At 42.6% G+C, this 12,956-nt stretch overlaps 1 protein-coding gene across 1 annotated transcript; it reads right to left on the bottom strand.

Moving 5' to 3' along the window:
- Nucleotides 1-8,207: 8,207 nt before the first annotated feature.
- LOC149463735 (uncharacterized) lies at nucleotides 8,208-9,251 on the bottom strand (the record flags this gene model as incomplete). Its single annotated transcript, XM_089674881.1, has 1 exon — nucleotides 8,208-9,251. A coding segment is annotated over one exon (1,044 nt), but the record flags the coding sequence as incomplete, so codon positions are not given.
- Between the last annotated feature and the right edge of the window lie 3,705 nt (nucleotides 9,252-12,956).

The raw sequence follows: 12,956 nt of genomic DNA, 5'->3' as shown, positions 1-12,956 counted from the left end.
ATAAAAAAAGTCTTATAAAATTTTGCAAATAAATAATATTTCATCATAAATCTTGCCCACAATTTATTCAGTTATCCTTTTAGTAAAAAAACAAAACAAATTAGCTTATAACCAAAAATTATAATTTTTAAAACATTTTTGTACATTTTTATTTTTTTTTTTATATTTTTATTTATGGGTTTTTTTTTTAACATACTGTCACCAAAGCAGTACAGTGTCACCATGCTGACACTGTACTACTTGTGGGGTGTGATGAAGATTTTTATTCTTTTTTTTTTACACTTATTGCTTTTACACCCATAAATGCTGTAAAAGCAATATTTTCTCCTTCACTCTGGCTGCATTCTTGCAGCCATTGAGAACTACTGTGTGAGCTGTGATTGGTCACAGCTTGTCACATGGTACAAGGCTGTTGTGAATAGCCTTGTACCATGTGACCTCTGTGATCATTCACAGATTTCACAAGTAGTAAGCAATGATGTCAGAAGTGACATCTTGCTTACTACTCTGCATGTGATCACTGATTGGCCAATCAATGATCACATGATTGGGACCTCGCACAGAGGTCCCGTACGATGATCGGTGTTCCACTGTGTCTGAAGGACACAGCAGGCACTGGATCGTGGTGCTGTGCGCTCCCAGGGAGCACACACAGTCCAAAATGGCGGGCGCCGTTTATGAATGGCAACCCGACCCTGGACTGCCACCATCTGGCCGTTTATATACAGCGGCCGGACGGCAAGTGGTTAAAGTGGTTGTAAACCTTACATATACCCAGTGAAGTAACTGGCCTCAGGTAATACACAGAGATGAAACAAATCCTACTACATGAATTGTACCGGTTTATCTACTTTTCCCTTACATCCATTAAAGTTAAAGAAGTTACACAGGATCTCTCAGCTCTAAAAATCAGAGGGTGAGGAGCTGCAGTTCAACACTGTACCCGAACTCTGAGAGCTGATTGGAGGAAAGGGACACCCCCCTCACACAGCACTCAGGAAGAAAGCTACGGCTGTCAACCTGCTGGAGATCCCTCCCCGTCACCATTTTTCTCTTGGTGTCAGGAAAACTCATCACAAATGACTCATGCAGATAGCAGAGGAACAAGACAGCAGACAGAAATGACACTTAGTGCTCTGGAGTGAGACAAGTACATACTATAGAGGGATATGCTTTGTCCATATTTCATATCTGAGGCTTACAACCACTTTTAACTAAAAAAAAGTCCCTTCTACTGCCCTCAGCCTCCTCCAAATCCCTAAGATCCTCATTTTTGTTACTGTGATCTGACATCCTGTTGCAGTGTGGCTATGTTCATTCTCCAGGGTTCCAATGTATATGGGAGCTCCACCTTCTCTTGTTAGCTTGCAGATGGCCTAGGGACTGTGAACTATGGACTATAGGATTTGTAATGTACAGTATATGGAACAGTGCACATGACCACAACTAACGTGCACTACTCAATCCAAAAGGACAGGTTCAGAAACTCATAGCTACAAGGAGGAAGGAAAGCAGAGCAAGAAACAATTTCATGAAAAATAAATTACAGGACCACTAATTATGTGTATTTTATTTATTATTCCAGGAACTTATATAGCACCGTCAATTGATGCAGCGCTTCACATATATAATGTACATTCACATCAGTCCCTAACCCTCAAGGGGTGTACAATCTAAGGTCCCTAATTCACATTCATATACAAGGGCCAATTTAGACAGGATCCAATTAACCTACCAGCATGTCTTTGGAGTGTGGGAGGAAACCCACGCAGGCACAGGGAGAACATGCAAACTCCAGGCAGGAGGTGCTGTGGCTTGGATTTGAACCAATGACCCTAGTACTGCCAGGCAGAAATGCTAACCATTTAGCCACTGTGTATTGTTTATTTTTTGAGATTAAGGATATCTCTGAAGCTCCATACAAACTTGTGACTTGCCATGCGACTTTGGACACGTAAAGTTGTATAACAAGTTACAGCTCATGTATTTCAATGGACGCAGTTCAAACATATGCAACTTAAAGTCGCAGTGACTTTAAAAAGGTTCCTGCGCCACTTTGATCTGCCTTTCATGCGACTTAGTGGTGTAGTGCCATAGACTGCAATGTAAACTCTTAAAAGTCAATTGAAAGTGTTATCAATACAACCGTTGTGCAACAGTCAAAGTTGCACCCAAGCTGCACCCATCCAAAATTGCACCAAAGTTGCATCAAAGTTGCAATATAAAGTCGCAATGAAAGTTGCATGACTTTGGAGTCGCACAAGTGTGAATGGAGCCTGAATGTGCTTTTAAAGTGGATGTAAAAAATAAACAAAGTATATCCCTCTATAGTATGCACATGCCACAGAGTGTGATTGTTGTCCCCTCTCTCATTCCTTTATTATCTGGAAGAGTTATTTCTGCCAATCCCTGGAGACAGCCCCACTCCTCTTCAGTACACATCATGTGATTGACAGTCTCCACTGTGCATATTTCCCTATGAGGCTGTGTAGAGAGGGTGTGTCCATATCTTCCACTCAGGTCTCAGATTACACTCAGCTCTCTGCTCTGTGCTGTGCAGTATGTGACATCAGATCCCCACCCCCTGCCTTCTGGAGCTTGTAAATGTTGTGAAAACAGTGTGCTTTAGGAGGCTGTATAGGAGAGATAGCTACAGATAAACAGGTACAGCTTATGTAGGAGAATTTGTTTCATCACTGTTTATCAGTGTCAGTGGTCATTTGTAAGGGGTTACAACCACTTTAATGTATTATTCTTAGATGGTATATATAAATTACCTATTAATCCTGACACTTTCAGCATAGGCTTTACACTTTCTAATGGGATGACAAGCAGTGGTGTATTTAGGATTTGTGCTGCCCTAGGCAGCCCCCCATTGACCAACAACACCCCAGCACCCCCACCCCTACCCGAGAGACCCTTCCACTACCACTGCCCCCCATACACTGGTAACCCCTACCCTGACAAGAGATAAGACACTCACCTTCACAGCTCCGGACATCTTCGGGAACAAGAGTCAGGCTCTGCATACACCATCAAGTAGCCCACAGCCTCTTTCAGATCCCACCTGGTCCCTGTGCTGCGTGTGTTCCTTCTTTCTTTCCTTCTTTTGGGGGACAGCGTTGCCACCCTGAAAAATGCTGCTGCCCCCCTGAAAAATGCTGCCCTAGGCAAATGCCTTTTTTGCCTTGTGGTAAATACACCCCTGATGACAGTGCTAAACACAAGCTCCTTATCCTGTTTTAGCATTGTCACCCCACACTACATGTTCATGTGCCAAGCCTAGCCTACTGGCCTAACCAAGCAACTTGATTGATTGATTGATTGATGGTGGCTCCTGTAGTTCTGGTGATGCAGTATCAGCGTTAGATGCAGGGTTCTGCTGATAATACCCATCCACGGCCCATACAGCGAGGTTACAGGTCAGGTGACTGCTGGAAACAAGGCAAAGACGGCATCATCTTCATAGAGAAGAACTTTAGGCACATGTGAACAAGACATTTTTTAATATTTGGGCTGAGGCTTTACATCTGATTTAATGCTAGGTTAATCTTACAAAAAACCAAAGTGATACACCCCATATGTTTAACGTCCTTCTAGCTTAAGTACAATGGGTTTTTCCCAGCTGACTAAATATAAACTTGCCGTGACGAGCTCTAAACGCACCAGCCTAAAAACACAGCATCAGATATGTTAAATTGTTTAGACAGCGAAAGGAAAGTACACAAAGTGTTTTATTACATCTTGTATTTTTAGATGCTATCCGTGGAGATGTTCCTATCACCAAATTAAATCAGAATTCCCCTAGTAGTTTACTTGTTTATATACAACCACAGCACTATATGCAAAAATAACAGATATGGCATTTCCAGTACACACAATGAAGGAAGAGCCTTCGTAAGAAAGAATAAGCTGTAATTAGAAAGTGATATATTTTTTTAGCATATAAGTAAGAATAATAATTTGTGCTGCCAGGAAGCTGAACACTGCAAGAAGAAAGGTCTCGGTGCAAACAGAAGACTTTCCCAACTTCCAAGCATCACAAATCTATCTTCTGTACAGGGATAGTCACAATATTACAATCTGGAGATTTATTGCTTTTTTTTTTTCTTTTGACTATCTGGAAGGTCAGCTTGCTTCTATGTAGATCAAGTGGTGCTGACCTTCATAGGTAGCTTATTGGTTGTGAATTCAGAACATGAATGAATATGTTCCTTCCTAAAATCAAGATATGCATTATCTGTAATAAAGTGAGATAAAACAACAGAACGGAACTAAAGAAGGCTTCTTCAGGTGCTGACATTTTCACAAGAATGATTTAGAGGTCAATGCTAAGTGTTATTTCAGCAAACAAGGCTTCTAGATCTTGATAAGAAATATCGAAGAAGAAGAAGATGATGACAGCAAAAAGACCAAGTGGTCCATTGAGTCTGCCCCATTTCTTTATTTATTCATTGACTTATTTTTAAAGAATTCCAGGTATGACATTATATACATAATTACATTGGTTCAACTTGCATGGATGTACCTATACATATACCTATGCATACCTGTGGGATCCCTCTACAAGCTGGAAATCACTGTAGTAGACACCCCTATTCTACTAGCTCTTGGGTCCTGTGCCAAGCGGCTATGCTGCTGAAGTATTAACGCAGGAGGTCGCTTACTGGGCAAGGGTAAAATTCAGATAATGCTTTGCACTTTTTCAATGAATGAAAAGCATTCTCTGATTATACAAGGAAAAGAGGCAGGGCGGTGACATCACATTCTCCACCTTGTCAAAGCAGAGAATGCTTTGCATTCATTCAGAAAATGCAAAGCATTCCCTGATTGACACCCTGTGGCCCTTTGGCACTTTTTGTGCAGCCCTTGAGGCCTCTGCAGACACTGATCTATGTTTCCCTATTGCCCTGTTATAGCAGTGATTTATGGCTGTCTCCAGAAGCATGTCTCCAGTCTTCAGTCCTATGGTATATTCACAGTCTCTGACAGTCTCCTGCAGCATGTCCACAGTCTTTGACCATCTTTTTTTTTACCATGTCTGCAATCTCTGTCCATTTCCTTTACCATGCCTTCAGTCTCTGACCATCTCCTGTATCATGTCCACAATCTTTGACTATCTCCTGTTTGTCTACAGTCTCTGAACATCTCTTCTACCATGCCTTCAGTCTCTGACCATCTCCTGTATCATGTCCACAGTCTCTGACCATTTTTTTACCAGGTCTGCAATCTCTGTTCATCTCTTGTTCAATGCCTTCAGTCTCAGACCTCTTGAATCATGTCGACAATCTCTGGCTATCTCCTGTATGATGTTTACAGTCTTTGACCATCTCTTGTATCATGTCCACAATCTCTGACTATCTCCTGTATTATGCTCACAGTCTTTGACCATCTCTTGTACCATGCCTTCAGTCTCAGACCATCTCTTGTATCATGTCGACAATCTCTGGCTATCTCCTGTATTATGTTTACAGTCTTTGACCATCTCTTGTATTATGTCCACAATCTCTGGCTATCTCCTGTATTATGTTTACAGTCTTTGACCATCTCTTGTATCATGTCCACAATCTCTGACTATCTTCTGTATTATGCTCACAGTCTTTGACCATCTCTTGTACCATGCCTTCAGTCTCAGACCATCTCTTATATCATGTCGACAATCTCTGGCTATCTCCTGTATTATGCTCACAGTCTTTGACCATCTCTTGTACCATGCCTTCAGTCTCAGACCATCTCTTGTATCATGTCCACAATCTCTGACTATCTCCTGTATTATGCTCACAGTCTTTGACCATCTCTTGTACCATGTCTTCAGTCTCAGACAGGGGTGGACTTACAACTCATGGGGCCCCCAGGCAATAGGGGATCATGGGGCCCCTGTGTCCTTGCCCAAACTCAAAAAAGCCTATTAAAAAGGTACCAGGGGCATCTCATGGGGCCCCCTACTGACCCAGGGCCCTCGGGCAGTGCCCGAGTTTCCAAATGGTCAGTCTGCCCCTGGTCTCAGGCCATCTGTTATATCATGTCGACAATCTCTGGTTATCTCCTGTATTATGTTTACAGTCTTTGACCATCTCTTGTATCATGTCCACAATCTCTGACTATCTCATGTATTATGCTCACAGTCTTTGACCATCTCTTGTACCATGTCTTCAGTCTCAGACCATCTGTTATATCATGTCGACAATCTCTGGCTATCTCCTGTATTATGCTCACAGTCTTTGACCATCTCTTTTATCATGGCAATACACTTTGATTACATCATGTTGTTTGTTTGCCATTTTATGTGTGGCCATTTGGTAAAGTCAAGGGCTGCACTTGAAGACCCCCATACCAAGAAAGTTGACCACCATTGTTCAAGTGGGATCCGACAGGTGTGGTATATGCATAATTAACATACCTGGAATCCTTTTTTTTTATTTAAAGATCTTTGTTTGCCCCAAGCATGTTTGAATCCACTAACTGTTGACTGACTCATTACCTCTGCTGGAAACCTATTCCAAGCATCAAAAACTCTTTCTGTATAATAATACTTTTTAACCTCTTTACAGCCGCATAAAAAGGCTATCACACCGATCATGTGATTGGGATCCGGTTCCCTCGGGTCCCTATTGTTAGTAGAGACCCATCTGTCACCAGCAGCCTAGATTCGGTGATGGGAATGGGGATACACATTGCAGTGTTAGCAACAACTTTTTTTTTTTGTCATATTGATTTGGTAATCTTATACACAGACAAAACTGAGCAGAGCATACATGCTATAGCCTGGTCTTATAGTCTGTCAATCAAGCATGCTCCCAGCACAAACACAAGAACATATACACTATGTTGCTAAAAGTATTGGGACATCTGCCTTTACATGAACATGAACTTTAATGGCATCCCAGTCTTAGTCCGCAGGGTTCAATATTGAGTTGACTCAATCTTGGCGGCTATAACAGCTTCAACTCTTTTGAGAAGGCTGTCCACAAGGTTTAGGAGTGTGTCTATGGGAATGCCTGACCATCCTTCCAGAAGTGCATTTGTGAGGTCAGGCACTGATGTCGGACTAGAAGGCCTGGCTCACAGTCTCCACTCTAATTCATCCCAAAGGTGTTCTATGAGGTTGAGGTCAGGACTCTGTGCAGGGCAGTCACGTTCCTCCACCCCAAGCTCACTCATCCATGTCTTTATGGACCTTGCTTTGTGCACTGGTGTGCAGTCATGTTGGAACAGGATGTTGCCATCCTCAAACTGTTCCCACAAAGTTGGGAGCATGAAATTGTCCAAAATGTGTTGGTATGCTGACGCCTTAAGTGTTCCCTTCACTGGAACTAAGAGGCCAAGTCCACCCCTGAAAAACAACCCCACACCATAATCCCTCCCTCTGCAAAGCTTTACAATTGGCACAATGCAGTCAGGCAAGTACCGTTCTTCTGGCTACCGTCAAACCAGACACTTCCATTAGATTGCCAAACAAAAAGTGTAATTCATCACTCCAGAGAACACGTCTCCACTGCTCTAGAGTCCAGTGGCAGCATACTTTACACCACTGCATCCGGCGTTTTGCATTGCACTTGGCGATGTAAGGCTTGGATGCAGCTGCTCAGCCATGGAAACCCATTCCATGAAGCTGTCTTCACACTGTTGTTGTGGTAAATTGAAGGCCACATGATGTTTGGAGGTCTTTAGCTATTGTCTCTGCAAACAGTTGGCGACTTATGCGCACTGTGCGCTTCAGCATGCTGTTGTTCCCAGTTGCTTCCACTTTGTTATAATACCACTTACAGTTGACTGTGGAATATTTAGTAGCAAGGAAATTTCATGGATGGAGTTATTGCACAGGTGGCAGCCTATCACAGGACCATGCTTGAATTTACTGAGCTCATGAGAGCGACCCATTCTTTCACAAATGTTTGTAGAAGCAGTCTGCATGCCTAGGTGCTTGATTTTATACACCCGTGGCCATGGAGGGGATTGGAACACCTGAATCCAATGATCTGGTGGGGTGTCCCAATACATTTGGCAATATAGTGCATATGTAGAGCCCAGGTTTAAAACCCACTTTGTAGCCCTACTTGCATTGTCTCTCCTCTGTGAAGAGGAAAAACAACAGACATGTCTGCTAGCAAGGAAGAAAAGATACATTGTATGCATTCCTCATTGATAAGGACAATTCTGTTGAGGGAAAACCTAAAAAGGTCTATTGAAAGAAAAAAAAAGAGTAACTAGTTCAATGCTTTACCTAGGGTAGTGAGTGTAGGTGTCAGTGTTAGTGGCAGTGTAGGTGTCAGTGTTAGTGGCAGTGTAGGTGTCAGGGTTAGTGACAGTGTAGGTGTCAGTGTTAGTGTCAGTGTAGGTGTCAGGGTTAGTGGCAGTGTAGGTGTCAGGGTTAGTGGCAGTGTAGGTGTCAGTGTTAGTGGCAGTGTAGGTGTCAGTGTTAGTGTCAGTGTAGGTGTCAGTGTTAGTGGCAGTGTAGGTGTGAGGGTTAGTGGCAGTGTAGGTGTCAGTGTTAGTGGCAGTGTAGGTGTCAGGGTTAGTGACAGTGTAGGTGTCAGTGTTAGTGTCAGTGTAGGTGTCAGGGTTAGTGGCAGTGTAGGTGTGAGGGTTAGTGGCAGTGTAGGTGTCAGTGTTAGTGGCAGTGTAGGTGTGAGGGTTAGTGGCAGTGTAGGTGTCAGTGTTAGTGTCAGTGTAGGTGTCAGTGTTAGTGGCAGTGTAGGTGTGAGGGTTAGTGGCAGTGTAGGTGTCAGTGTTAGTGGCAGTGTAGGTGTGAGGGTTAGTGGCAGTGTAGGTGTCAGTGTGAGTCGCAGTGTAGGTGTCATTGTTAGTGGCAGTGTAGGTGTCAGTGTTAGTGGCAGTGTAGGTGTCAGGGTTAGTGGCAGTGTAGGTGTCAGTGTGAGTGGCAGTGTAGGTGTCAGTGTTAGTGGCAGTGTAGGTGTCAGGGTTAGTGGCAGTGTAGGTGTCAGGGTTAGTGGCAGTGTAGGTGTCAGGGTTAGTGGCAGTGTAGGTGTCAGGGTTAGTGGCAGTGTAGGTGTCAGTGTTAGTGGCAGTGTAGGTGTCAGGGTTAGTGGCAGTGTAGGTGTCAGGGTTAGTGGCAGTGTAGGTGTCAGGGTTAGTGGCAGTGTAGGTGTCAGTGTGAGTGGCAGTGTAGGTGTCATTGTTAGTGGCAGTGTAGGTGTCAGTGTTAGTGGCAGTGTAGGTGTCAGGGTTATTGGCAGTGTAGGTGTCAGTGTGAGTGGCAGTGTAGGTGTCAGTGTTAGTGGCAGTGTAGGTGTCAGGGTTAGTGGCAGTGTAGGTGTCAGGGTTAGTGGCAGTGTAGGTGTCAGGGTTAGTGGCAGTGTAGGTGTCAGGGTTAGTGGCAGTGTAGGTGTCAGTGTTAGTGGCAGTGTAGGTGTCAGGGTTAGTGGCAGTGTAGGTGTCAGAGTGAGTGGCAGTGTAGGTGTCAGGGTTAGTGGCAGTGTAGGTGTCAGTGTTAGTGGCAGTGTAGGTGTCAGGGTTAGTGGCAGTGTAGGTGTCAGGGTTAGTGGCAGTGTAGGTGTCAGGGTTAGTGGCAGTGTAGGTGTCAGTGTTAGTGGCAGTGTAGGTGTCAGGGTTAGTGGCAGTGTAGGTGTCAGAGTGAGTGGCAGTGTAGGTGTCAGGGTTAGTGGCAGTGTAGGTGTCAGTGTTAGTGGCAGTGTAGGTGTCAGGGTTAGTGGCAGTGTAGGTGTCAGTGTTAGTGGCAGTGTAGGTGTCAGGGTTAGTCGCAGTGTAGGTGTCAGGGTTAGTGGCAGTGTAGGTGTCAGGGTTAGTTGAAGTCAGTGGCAATGGGGGAGATTTACTTAAAATGGAGGACTCTGGTGCAGCTAATTCAGCTTGTTCAATTAAGCTTTGACAATAAAACCTGGAAGCTGGTTTATATGCAGAGCTGCCCATGATTTTACACTCCCCATTTTTAGTAAACACCCCCCCCCCCCACCGTGTGTCAGTTAGTGGAAGTGGAAGTGGAAATTAGTGGCAGTTGAATTGTCAGTGTCAGTATACAGTCGGTGTCAGTTATTGTCAGTGAAAGTGGAAGTTAGTGGCAGTGGAAGTTGGAGTGTGCAAAATCAGGCTCACTTCTGCATAGAAACCAATCAGCTTCCAGGTTTTATTGCCAAAGCTTAATTGAACACGCTTACAGGTTAGAAGCTGATTGGTTTCTATGTAGAAGTGAGACTGATTTTGCACTCTGCAGCTTTAGTAAATAAATTCCACTGTCTTTTACAAAAGAAAAAAATATTTTCTATGTAGTGTCATAGTACAGAGCTCTAGGCATCACTCTGCACATGCTCAGTTTAGTGTGTATGGAGAGTTTCTTTTTTTTGGGAGGGTGCATGTGATCAGCACAGGGCCAATCAGCACTGTCCAGACAGATGGTCAGGGGTTATGCAGCCTCACAGGACAGTCAGAGCAAAATGAAAACTCCTCCTACAAACTTTAACCACTGCTCAGTTGGACACTGATAGAAGCAGGGGTGGACTGACCATTTGGAAACTGCCCAAGGGCCCAGGGTCAGTATGGGGCCCCATGAGATGCCCCTCATAGGCTTTTTTGAGTTTGGGCAAGAACACAGGGGCCCCATGATCCCCTATTGCCCGGGGGCCCCATGAGTTGTCAGTCCGCCCCTGGATAGAAGTCACAAGACTGCTATATACTGCCAATGAGAAAAGGTTTATATTTACTAAAATAATTGCATACCCATGTTGCATGTACTGTGGGAGACCAGATATACTGAATGCAGGGTCTTGGGTTTAGTAATACTTTAATGTCAGCATCAGTGTGTTGAGGTAGGACACGGGGTAAAAAAAAACAAAAAAACAAAACAAAAAACATACTATTGGGCAGAACAGGTTTAAAGAACCAATCACACTCACAAATGTTGTATCGCCCAGATCATCAGGAATAGGAGAATTTATTTTGCAGCAAAAAATACTTTTTTACTATTTAGGGCCAGTTTTGCTTTGATAATAAAAAAATTAGATATCCTTTTACATTTCCTACCAAAATGAAAGCCCAATCTGTCCAGCACAAAACAAGGTATAAGCCACCTGGATACACTAGGTAGATGTGATATACAGTTATACTAACACATGTCAAAGCGGAACAATTGGGCTCGGGGGTTAGCATTTGTTTTAACCCTGGCCATGAAGGGGTTAGCACTAGTTTTAAACTTTTCTCCTGCTAGTTTGAACTCATGTCCCCCATTGTTCTTGTTTTTCTATAGAAAACATTTGCATGTTTTTAGCTGCATTTGTTGGGCTGAGATTAAACAGGATCATTTTTATCACTATATACCGTGTGGCAGTGTGACCTGGGCTAGGGTTTCTTCGGAGCTAGGCGTACAGTCATGTTGGATTGATCACCTACAGTGACCTCTCATTCTCTAAAGCCATAGGGGTGCACAGAGTAAAGTTGCAATTACCAGCCATAGCAATGGCAGTTTCATGTTGCACAGCTAAGGTCCTTTCAGAAGGTTAGATCAGTTTTGAGCTTTAAAGAGCCATTATCGTCTTAGAAAAGATGTATTTTTTTTTTCTTCAATATTATTAGGAAAAGAGCAAGATATGTGCATTGGAGGCATACTTGTCGCTGTTTGTGTACAGAACTCATTTTACTCTTTCTATAAAACAATAATAAACACTTTCTATACTCTTTCTAGAAAACAATAATAAACACTTTCTATACTCTTTCTAGAAAACAATAATAAACACTTTCTATAAAACAATAATAAACACTTTCTATACTCTTTCTATAAAACAATAATAAACACTTTCTATACTCTTTCTATAAAACAATAATAAACACTTTCTATACTCTTTCTATAAAACAATAATAAACACTTTCTATACTGTTTCTAGAAAACAATAATAAACACTTTCTATACTCTTTCTAGAAAACAATAATAAACACTTTCTATACTCTTTCTAGAAAACAATAATAAACACTTTCTATACTCTTTCTAGAAAACAATAATAAACACTTTCTATACTCTTTCTAGAAAACAATAATAAACACTTTCTATACTCTTTCTATAAAACAATAATAAACACTTTCTATACTCTTTCTAGAAAACAATAATAAACACTTTCTATACTCTTTCTAGAAAACAATAATAAACACTTTCTATACTCTTTCTAGAAAACAATAATAAACAATATAAAATAAGGGCAGAGGATGCAAAGGAGAAGGTAGAGTACCAATAATCTTTAGTAATAAGAGGTTGATAATGTTTGTAGCGGCATCAGAGATGACAGGTCAGTACCATTCGAGTAGAACGCTTGATGTGGTATGATTAACATGACTCCCAGTATCTAAACCTTATGCAGAAAGAACATCCTTTGATCCTGACCTTCTGTATAGTACAAAGTAGGGGTTCTCTCCTTCTCATCCACCTTGAAAGTCGCAGAGCCACACTAGTCCTGCTGCTTACATTAGCATAGATGACTCACTGTGGCCATAGATAGGCAGATCATTCCCCAAGAATGACAGACACCGCTGTTAACCCCCTGCACAGCGATGCTCAGATCTTTCTGATATCTTGCTTTTAAGTGAGCCTGCACCTTACCCATAATACTCAAAGTAACAGGTTCATTTTACAGGGACTTTATGCAGCTACTTTCAGATATGGGAGTACATGACACCCTCCCAGCTCTCCAAAATTCACTATTCAGTGAATTTTGTGGCACCCCTTGTGGCCCCCTTATTATTATTATACAGGATTTATATAGTGCCAACAGTTTGCTCAGCACATTACAATATAACAGGAGACAATACAGCAACAATACAGTTCAATACAAGAGGGTTAGGAGGGTCCTGCTCCTTGGAGCTTACAATTTAGGAGGGAGGGGCTAGTGGTACAAAAGGTAGTAACTGTGGGGGATGGACTGGTTGGAAAAGTAGAAGATTCCAGTATTAGCTGAGGGCAGGATAGGCTTCCCTGAAGAGATAGGTTTTCAGAG

This window comes from Staurois parvus, unplaced genomic scaffold (genome assembly GCF_062004578.1).
Source record: "Staurois parvus isolate SC_StPar_1 unplaced genomic scaffold, SC_StPar_1.0 ptg000153l, whole genome shotgun sequence".
Taxonomy (NCBI): domain Eukaryota; kingdom Metazoa; phylum Chordata; class Amphibia; order Anura; family Ranidae; genus Staurois; species Staurois parvus.
Note: the sequence above shows the minus strand (reverse complement) of the source record. Positions and strands in the feature narration are given on the sequence as shown.